Consider the following 10,001-nt stretch of genomic DNA (forward strand, 5'->3'; position numbering starts at 1 on the left):
TTTCTGAGACTTTCAAGAGAAAAAACAACAAAATCACCCAAACCCCGAATTCCACCCCAACACACGCTGCGGTGTACATGCAGCGCACGGCTGCCGACCCCACCAGAGCCAGGCTGCCAGAAGCCCCTTAGAAAACCCTCACGGGGCCCTGAGGATAATGGAAAGAGAAAAACATGCTTCCTTCGCATCAAAAGCTAAGCTGCCGAGGGACTAAAACTTAGTAAAAATCCCATTAAGTGAACTCGTCTTTTTCCGCTTGTTTCCCCCTGCGTAACCCATCCACCACAGGGCAGTTTCCGCCTTCGGCAGAGCCACCCTTTACCACTACCTACTACACCAGCTGCTTTTGAATGAGATGTAGCGAGGAAATGACTACTTCGTTTGTCTGGTCGTGTTCATGGCAGAGCACTGTGGGTTCAATAACACAAGAAGCAATACTGTGTGCGTGTGCTATAGATGTATGTGCAAGTAGCTGTGAATGCAAGGAGTACCTAGAGGATGCAGCTGGCCGCACCCTAGCTGTCCGTATCCATTAGAATAGAGAATGCTCACGAGCGATGGCAAGACAAAAATGGGTTTCTTGTCGCGAGACACTCGCAGAAGAACGAGTTTTTACTAAGTCTCGAGTTCAGTGTCTTCCTACGGATACCTTAAATGTAACCCTACTATGCCAGCTTTCCCGAGGACCAATGCCTGCATTTGATCCACCTATAGGGTAAATCAATAATCTTTGTTGGCAACCATCTGGAAGAAAAACTCCCCTAGTGATCATAGTGCACAACGACAGAACGCCGGTAGAGGCCATAAAGGCCAGCCTGCAAACTAGTGTACACCAAATAGCTTCACAGCTGGTAAAGGGCATCCAGCGTCACCCGAAAATCGCTCATGAATATATTATTGAACTTAGGCAGGGCTGGAAAACATAAACGCCTCATCCTTGGACCAGCAGCACCCGCGAAGTTCATTCGCCGGTGGGGAGAAGTACCTGTTCTCGTATGCCCAGAAATTTAAAAATGTGTCTTCCATGCGACAGCTATATGCATGTGCCTGTTATTGGCACTTTTAATGCAGAGCACGTGGCCTGCCTGCAGAACATACTGCATTTCAAGCCTTCATACAAGCCCTGCTTCATAGGTTGATACGGAGATCAGTTCAACAGCAAGGTTCACGAGAATTGAGAAGACTGAAGAATATGCATCTAGCAGTATGAGAGTATATCGAAAAGTATGAAGCGTTGGTTTGCAGAAGCCACAACTCAGCAGGATACCTTCTTTCGCAAAAGTTTTCTCGGGTCTGCTCAAAGTGTCGCGTCAGGTGGTCAGCAGAGTGAGCAGGAACCCAGCACCCAGACAGCCGATTGGCAAGGCCACCGCAGATGATGGAGTAGTGGACGTATTGCCATATAAGCGTACTCCCGTGTCTCTGGTCGAAAGCAAGAGCCAAGTCGGGATTGAGAACTTTTGGATGTCAGGAGTGTGTCGAATGGCCTTAGCCAACGTATCGGGTGGCCTGAAAAGAAGGCCAGAGGAATCCGCGCTCGTGTGCGCCCCAGACATCTCCTTCACAGTGCATTTGCTTATACTGTGTAAAATACATTACAAGAATTAGGGCTGTACGCCCACATAAACAGGCAAGGGTCTTGGGCTACCAGGCTGGCCCCAGCGGAAGCAGGCTGCGGCACAGTCAAGGGCGCCACAGAGGATAGGGAAGTAGCTGGAGACTCGAGACATGTCATTTCTGAGCTGGTATAAATTCAAAGTAGTGATGAAGATTAACAGAGTTTCTGTTTGCCGAGAAGATGGCGCAGAAGTGCGATCTCCCTATTTGCGTATTTGTGCAGTCCCTGAGACTCCAGTGTGCTTTGGGACAGGAGAAAGCAAGCACTGGCAAGGCTATGGCAAATGACTGTCACTTCCTCTCAATCCCGTAAGCGTGGTCCGAGGGTCTTTTAATTCCATCTATGGTGGGCAGGGTACAGCATGTACCGCAAGATGAGGGAGAGTCTTCACGCACGCTGCTCAGTCAGCGGAGCAGTAAGAGAAGGCGATTCAGCCGACGCAAGCAATCTTGGTAGTTTTGATGTCAGTCCTTTGATAAAACATTCGAGTATGCATTGAGTAAAGGAACAGCCGCAGGGGGCAACTCTCAAGGAGCAACTCGCAGACGTGTTGTATGTTGACGAGCTACCTGCAGGCGGGCCACCTTCATGCTGGTGCTGCTTATATGGGCCACGTTTCACTGACCACACCAGCCACTAGTCCTTGTCATGCTTTTTGGAAAGTGCGCTACACTTCGAAAAGCTTAGAGTCGTTCTCTGGCTTGACAGCTTCCCGCGGTACGACTGTACAACGAAGTGCAATAAGGGGATCACCCACGAGGTCACCGACCTAGTTTCGTGACGCCCCGGCGTTTCCTCTTGTGCAGCACCGCCACCAATCCGTAATGATTACGGCTCTAATACAAAAAGCGTTTTCTGATGCATTTGACACCCACACATCCGGTACTGCTGCCAAAATCCAGAATGGGAAAGGTTGGAGTTCTAACTCTATGAGCATGGCCTGCTGTAGTTCACAACAAGACGGACACTCCGTCGATTGTAAATTTTGACTTCGCTACGCAGTGTCACTTTGCTCAAACTCTGTTGGCCCGTGGTTGGATTCACGCCTCAATGGAAAAGCTCCCACGTTCCTCCTGGTACCCTGGGGTACGCCCTGCGGCAGAGATGTGATTTATCCCCCAGCGCATGTCCGCTGCCTGGACAAGCTGCCTTCATCTACAAGTATCATTTGAAAAGTTATTGTTACTAGCTGTAAAGGTGTCCTCTACACTGGGACCTATGCGCAAGCACGCTCAGGTATCTGGTCCCTGCATTCTTTCTTACGTATATTTAGGGGTTGACGATCGAAAGTGCCGCATGCAACGCCTGCATCTGGACGCAAACATTGCTCTGTGACGCACGGGGGGACTTTCGAACTAGTGTGTACCTCAATTCCCTTTGAGCATTCTACTTGACTTCGGTTCGCTCGCATCAGGGGGCTCAAAAGTCTGCGGTCCGACGGCAACAAGCCATCGCGCCGCTGCGGTCGCATGAGTTTAGTCTCTCGTTCATTATTGGCTATTGCATATGGCTGTCTTTCTCTCGATCTCGGTTAAGCGTTTGAAGTGCACATTTACTTTTCTGGTTTGCACGGTTTTGTCGTTTCTTCCTGCCAGGGGTGTGGCGATACGGGAAGAATTGTTCCGGTGTCCTGCAAGCAGTTGGTCTCCACGAACAGGTAAGGAAGATAAGGGCGTAGGCTTTAAAATGGGGGAAAAGTGTCGCTGGCTGCGTTATTTACTGACCATTTCTTGCGGCACTCTCTACAGATAGCCTGGAATTGGTAAGGAATTGACTAATTGGGTCTTCGTTCTCATTTTGGTTGACTGCAAAGTGGTGCTGGCTCGATACACTAAGATTTAATGATCTGCCCTTGTGCTAGATGTATTGTATGACTCGCTGTAAACGCTCGGAATGATTCGAGGGTGCTGCTTTGCTTACTCTAGGTATGCTTTCTCCCTCATTTCGAAAGCTCTAAAAGGAGCTGGCCAGGAGAGGATGAATGCTTTTAGGAAACGTAATATAATATTTCTGTTCAGTTTGCACAGATTCGGAAGTTATGTGACACCGTACGGATCCATTGAATGAAGGGTTGCACTAAGCGTCTCCCCACGGAGAGTTTATATAAAGCTTTACAGGAACCTTAGTTCTTGTAGGATCAATGCATAGAACAGGCGTTTTCAACTGCCAAAAAGAATTTGCAGGAGCAATTGTATTGTCTTGACTCCATGCTTTCACAGTTTGTAGTAAACGACTTTGATTTATTGGAAACTCGCAAACAACTGGCTCACTACACTGCCTGTCCGATTGTACGATTTTCTTTGAAGAGTATGGATAAACAACCCGCGCGTGCGCTCATTAAGCTACTGTGTGCACGTGGGTGCGAAGGCAAGGAGGGCGCAGATCTCAGTGCAACGTACAATGCAGCTCCCCTTCGCCCCTCCTGACCAAAGTCTGCTGAGTAGCAAGAGAGGGCAGCGCTTTTATAGAGAAGCTTAATAAGCTGTTGAGCCATTGTCTTCGGTTGGGGGCTAATGGTTTCGCCTCGGAGGCTCTAGCTGGGAAGCCACGCCAAGCATCCAGGTAGTTAAGTTCAGCAATCCTTCCCCATTTGCTCCATGACCCTCAGGAAAGCGGTGCGAAGAGCTCTTATAGATAGATTTGAGAGCATTCCGTTCGTGTTATGATTGGCATGAAGGCCACGGCCCTCTGTTTGCAGAGATACTGTGTCACACAGTGCGCCACACATGAATGTATCCCTTGTTTAATCAATCCACCTCTATCTTCATCTTCTTGCCATGATGTCTAAGGAAAATGCATATTTTGTAGTGCCGCCATGAGAAACGACACTGCCGGTTGCTTCCCGAAGCTGGGTGTGACGGTCAATAGTACGACGGGTACGCAGACCATTTCTTGTTTTACAAAGAGCTTATGAGATATTATATTTTCTTCTGTTTTGGCCTTGAATTGGTTTGGTCTGTGTCCTGACACATGCATGTCAATGCGTAAATGCGGGGTCCCTATTTGCAATGGTCAGGATGGGACCTTGACGTTCGGCCACATGCAAGCGTCCTCCCTGGGCCAGCGCAGTTCAGAGAATCCACGCTTTCATTGACTCCTGATCATCATAAATCCTCTCATGTTGAGCTCCCACGCTTAGTAATCTTTTTTACACCCATCTCTGGATGCCACAGTGTTTAAATTTTCTTCACGTTTCTCCCCCTGGGTTCCAGCTCAGCCCCACTCTGCGAATGGCCAATGCCCCTCGTTGTTCTGAAACAGATCTCTTCGCAGACTTTCTTAGGTGAACTTCGCTCATTGAAACGCTTTAGCGCTAAACGCTGTAGGGCAGAACGAGTCCGGCCGCCACCCCCAGGCCTCTTCGTTCTGTACCTTACGGGTTCTCTTTCCAGTGTCGACCGTCCATTTGTGCAGCAAAACAGACATGAATGCACGTACCAGCACTTTCGAGCGGAAATTCTTTCATAATTGACTCATTCCGCTGCATATGAGTGCTTCTCCATCAGCGATATTTAGCGGTCACGCACTGCCAGGTCGAAGGCGGCTGGGTAGACGGATACAAAAATATGAATTTGCCTCCCCTTTTTTGTCTTTTCTTCTTTGCCTCATGGCCCTCCCTTGTTTTTTCTGTTTCCGACCCCGGCGCCCCCCCCCCATCCCTTTCCTCTTCACACCTACGAGGCCAAAGTGACCCTCATGAAACGCACACTCCTGGGGTGTCCCTACCCCCTGATGCTCCAAATGCGGTCTACAATAATACCCCGAGCCCTTCTTCCAGTATGTCAACGGAAGTCGCCGAAGACTACGAAGAAATGCGCACCCGAGCCGTCCTGCGAGCTGCACAGCCGCCTGCCCTGTGGTTACACTCCCTCGACTCGCTCAGATGCGCGGGAGAGGGGTCACTTGCTTCAGAAAGAGAGAGCACAGATGGACCTGAAATCTATGAAGGTGCTTCAGCCGCAGCGAAGGCAGCAACTGCGCCGCTTTCGACAGGTAGCAGCTGCGAGGGGCCAGATGCGTGGCGCAGAGCGACCGATGGATCAAGTGGTGTTTTTTTCATCGCAATGGGCGACAGTGGAAAGCTCTCCAAACATTTAGAACAGGTGAGCGAAAGAGAGATGAACATGAGAGAGAGAGGGTGGCTGGGTGAGGGGGAGAGGGATCTGCCCATAAAGTTTGCACAATCAGGCGGAGGCTTCATGCATGCCGAGAAAGGCACCTTCGAGAGGCCGAGGAGGCTTCTTTTTTTGCATGCATCGTGACTTTTTCTCCCTGGTATCTCATTTTGCCCCCTCTCTGCCTCGAGAGCTCTGCTTGGCAGCAGAACCCCATCCCTCCACCCACCCCCCTAATTCGTGGCCAGTGTTTTTCCCACCGACGTTGCCGTTTCTTCTTTAGGTGCCTGTCTTTGCAAAGGCGTGCGCGCGCACACGCTGTCTGTTTGTTTCGCTGCGTCGCTTCACAGGTAGTTGCGCGGCTTGCGGCCGTCTGCTCAGTGGTTCCCGTGTCTTTCATTTCCTTACTCGGCGACAATTTTTATCCTAATGGCATAAGCAGCTCGCAAGACCCCCTCTTTTCGTCGCATTTCGAGGAGCCCTTCAATCATCCGTCCCTCCAGAGGGTAGGTTCTTGGCCGCTGTTTTCTTCCTGCATCTCCGCCTCCTCTGCTCTCTGGCATGCTGTCGAGTAACACGCCTCGGCAGTGGCACCCCTCCTCTGCAGAGAAGTAATGCGAATCGGCTGGATGCTCAGGTGGCGTTCTTTCCTATTCTGGGGAATCATGACTACAAAAATTCTCCCGACGGGCAAGTCGAGCGATACTACTCCGCGTGTGGCAGCTGCAAACAGCAAGAGGACTGGAATTGTGAGCGCAGCACTTTCCTGGAGGAAGCGTTGTTGGCTGTAGCCTAGTTAGTCTTCATCGTGTGGCTTGGGGAACTTTCTTTCCGTATGCGGGCCCTTATTTTCGGATGTGTGAAAAGGGGGGTAGAATAAGGCTTTTTTCGGCGCGGCACATTGGCAAGCTGCATCCCCTCCAATACATAGGGATGATGCATGCCTCTCTACGCAGGCAGCGAGGCTAAGAACTCTTTTGCACCACTCCAGGAGGTGTGGAGTGGCGAGTGTGTGTCTACATATATATATATATGTATGTATATGTATATACTTAGGGGGAAGCTGCTGCACTGGTTGCTGTCTTTCCGAGTGCTGCTGTGCTGCATTTAGCTGCCCTCGTGCGTTGGAGAATTCCGAACTTGTGGTACTTCACGCGCTTCGTGTATTCTGATGCTCCTATGGATCTCTCGGGGTCTCCTCGAGTTGCCAATGCGGCGCATATCCAAAGGGTAAGAAGGAGGACGTGGAGGCTGGGCTGCTGCTAGCGGTGCTCCTTGTGTGCAGCCGCTCTTCATCCGTCGTAGTCGCATGTGTCATGCTGTTGCCTTCTCCTTTGCTAAGGCGGCTTTTTGTGCCGTCTTGCTAGCGCCTTGGCTTGCCTTTTGAGACCTCTCCGCAGTTTGGCGGTGCTGGGCTGTATGGACAGCGGCTCACGCGCGGGGTCCTTAAGTCAACGGCGCATGCACGTTGACTTAAGTTTAAATGCCTCTCTCTCTCTCGCAGTGCCCCCTTTTCCTTGCCTTCTTCTCACCCTCCGATTTTCTGAGTTCTTCCGTCTTGAATGCTGTCAATTGCAGCATCAGTTTGAGGCGACACCCACCAGGAGGGCCATGACAGTCGTCAACATTCATGTTGACTCCAACATCTTACTGAGTACGCTCCCTCTGAAGGAGGCGCATATAAAATTCCTGGAGGATGTACTACAGTCAGGTGAGCACTTGTTGCTGGTTTTTTTTCCTTTTCGCCGTCACGCAGAGAAGCTGCAAAGCATGGACTTATTTTGGCGATGCTGCTATGGACCTGACACGGGTGCTGCTGCTGCTGCTTCTTTTCTCTCCCCTGATGCTTGAGGCTTGTCTTGCGTTTTCGCGCTGAGCGGCGAATGATGGATGCTTCTTCTGCCTGCTCGGGATGCCTTCTGATTTCTAAGAGGCTCAGTTTCTCTCTGTCATGGCGAATACTCCAAATCGCCTTCCCTGCTGCTTGCCGAATACCATCATGATGTCTGATGTTTGTGCGCCTTCCGTTTCTACACATTTCTTGGCGGGCATGTGCGCTCTCTCTTGTGGGTTTGTGCGCTTCCCTAGCCATCATCGAGGCGGATTGGATATTCGTGCATCAGCATCATCCCCTTTTTACAGATGGATCGCCACGCCGCAATAATAAATCCTTCCAGGATTTGCTGTTTCCACTCTACCTGCGCTTTGGAGTAGATGCTGTCTTCGCCGGGCATGAGCATCTCCTCTCGCAATTTGAGGTAAGAGTACAAGTGCTGCGTCTCTTTCCCGAAAAGTTTTCTCTATTGTGTCTGTTTTTTATGTGTGTCTGTGCTTTAAAATGTATTTTGTGTGGGTGTGTTGTTTTAAAATGTGTTTTTTATGTGTATGTATGTATGTTTGTGTGTATGTATGTGCATGTGCTTGTTTGTGTATATCTTGTATGGGTATGTATGTATGCATGTATGTATGTATGCATGTATATGTGTGTATGTGTATGTATGTGTGTGTATGTGCGTGTGTTTATGTATGTGCGGTTGCTTGTGTGTGAATGAGTATCTGTGTCCTTCTTCTGCGCAAGCGCATTGTGGCTTCATCTCCATCTCAGGGGTTGAGCGTCCTCCCGTGAGGTGCCCTTTGCCTTTTTTCAAAAGGCTGTGAGATTTTAACCTCCTTCTTCGCGCGCGCTGTGTTTGAATGCAAGCTTGCAGTGCAGCAACCCTTGTTGAAAATGCCGTATACTTTGATGCGTCGGGTGTCTATACACCTACACACACTCACTCACACACACTTACATACACACACACACACGGAGGCACATTCCTTTTATTTGTGCACCCCGTCTTGCATTTTGCGTTGCATCTCGCGCGCCTTTCAGCAAGTCGTTATTTTCTTATACACACTGCATGCATCATCCCCCTAGAGCGTTCTTTTTTTCACTCTCTCCCCCTCCAGAAGCAGGGCGAAAAGTCAAAATTCTGCTTTTGCCGCGTTTTTGTGAGGGCCTACCTACTGCTTGTTGCAGCTGTCGGGTCCGGAGATGCTTGGAGGGCCTCTCGTTCAGGTGATTAGCGGTGCAGCATCGAAGCTGCATCGGAAAGCGTCTTATTGCTGCGTCAAGGGAGCGTTCCCCGACTGCCCCGATGGCGAGAAGGCCTGTACGAGCAGCAACTGTTTACTTCAGAAGTCAACGCCTGGTGTCGTGTTGGTGGAGTTGTCTGTCAGCGAAATGAAGCTGCAGTTTGTAGAGGCGGAAACAGGCAATGTGATCAGACAATCAGTGCACGCGTCGAAGAAGGCTGCGCGGCAAGCCTTTCTCGCTGCGCAGGCAAACAAAAACGCAGCACATCGGGGTCGCATAGCGGCTGCTGCATCGGCGGATGCGCAGCGTGGGAGCCGCTCAGTCGCTCCGCAGCCTCTTTACCCATCAATAGCTAGGGTGCTTGTTTCAGAGCCACTGAAGCGAGACAGGTGGCTCTTGATCCTGCCGTGGGGTTTGTGTATGCTACTTGTTCTGGCCGTCATGATGATGCTCACCTTCTACCGCGCTTGGAGCGCATGCAGGAAGCGCTTGGGACGGCGAAGTGGGTTCTGCTTTTTCTCTGGTTTTAAGCAGGCTTGCTGGTGCTGTGCGAGGAAAGCAAGATTGCCCTTTTTTAATTTCACTGCGACAAACGCAAACGTGGAAGAAGGGCTGGCAGGCAGGCGTACCTCCCCAAGTGTCGTTGGGACCTCATGTTGTTCCCGTGAAGGCGACGTGGAAGATGCAGAAATGAGTGATGTGGTGCTGCAGGCAGGTGCGGGGGGGGTCCAAGATTCAGTCAGCTATTGTGAACTCCGGAAGGCAAGGAACGACGAAACAACTTCCTGTGTGCCCACGCAAGTTTGAATGCCTCGCACAAGGTAGAGCCACTACCCGAACAAGTGCGAGGTCTATGGGAAATGGTTGGGGAGGATGCGGAAGGGCAGTGCAGTGGGGAGTTCAACTTTGAATTCTGATCGAACATCATCTCGTGAGGTGCCTTTGCCTTTTCTGGAAAGGCTATGAGGTTGCCTCCCTCCTTCGCGGCCGCTGTGTTCGAATACGAATCCGCAGTGCAGAAATCCTTGCTGAACACACCGTTTGCTTTGGTGCGGCGGGTGTCTATACACACATACATGCACATATACACATTCCTTTTTCTGTCCACCCTCTTGCACCTTATGCCGCATCTCGCCGCCAGCACGTTGTTATTTCTGTACACTCCATGTGTCCCCTTAAAGCGTTATTT

The 10,001-nt window shown here is 50.5% G+C and overlaps 1 protein-coding gene across 1 annotated transcript; it reads left to right on the forward strand.

The window, feature by feature from the left end:
* The first annotated feature begins 5,184 nt into the window (after positions 1 to 5,184).
* On the forward strand, positions 5,185 to 9,506 carry LOC34618258. Its single transcript, XM_026337779.1, has 8 exons — positions 5,185 to 5,721; positions 6,084 to 6,239; positions 6,371 to 6,482; positions 6,845 to 6,963; positions 7,312 to 7,444; positions 7,822 to 7,991; positions 8,756 to 9,119; positions 9,295 to 9,506. The coding sequence occupies exons 1-8, from the start codon at positions 5,185 to 5,187 to the stop codon at positions 9,504 to 9,506; spliced, it is 1,803 nt and encodes a 600-aa protein (XP_026193564.1).
* The last annotated feature ends 495 nt before the right edge of the window (positions 9,507 to 10,001 follow it).

This window comes from Cyclospora cayetanensis, unplaced genomic scaffold, assembly GCF_002999335.1.
Source record: "Cyclospora cayetanensis isolate NF1_C8 unplaced genomic scaffold, CcayRef3 CcayRef3_contig_20, whole genome shotgun sequence".
Lineage (NCBI taxonomy): Eukaryota > Apicomplexa > Conoidasida > Eucoccidiorida > Eimeriidae > Cyclospora > Cyclospora cayetanensis.

Bases quoted from the DNA above. Each gene is read 5' to 3' on its own strand.
- LOC34618258 (XM_026337779.1), top strand. From the start codon at position 5,185: ATGAATTTGCCTCCCCTTTTTTGTCTTTTCTTCTTTGCCTCATGGCCC. The intron at 5,722-6,083 runs GTGAGCGAAAGA...GTCGCTTCACAG, and splicing joins TCTCCAAACATTTAGAACAG to GTAGTTGCGCGGCTTGCGGC. The intron at 9,120-9,294 runs GTGGGAGCCGCT...GAGCGCATGCAG, and splicing joins TGCATCGGCGGATGCGCAGC to GAAGCGCTTGGGACGGCGAA.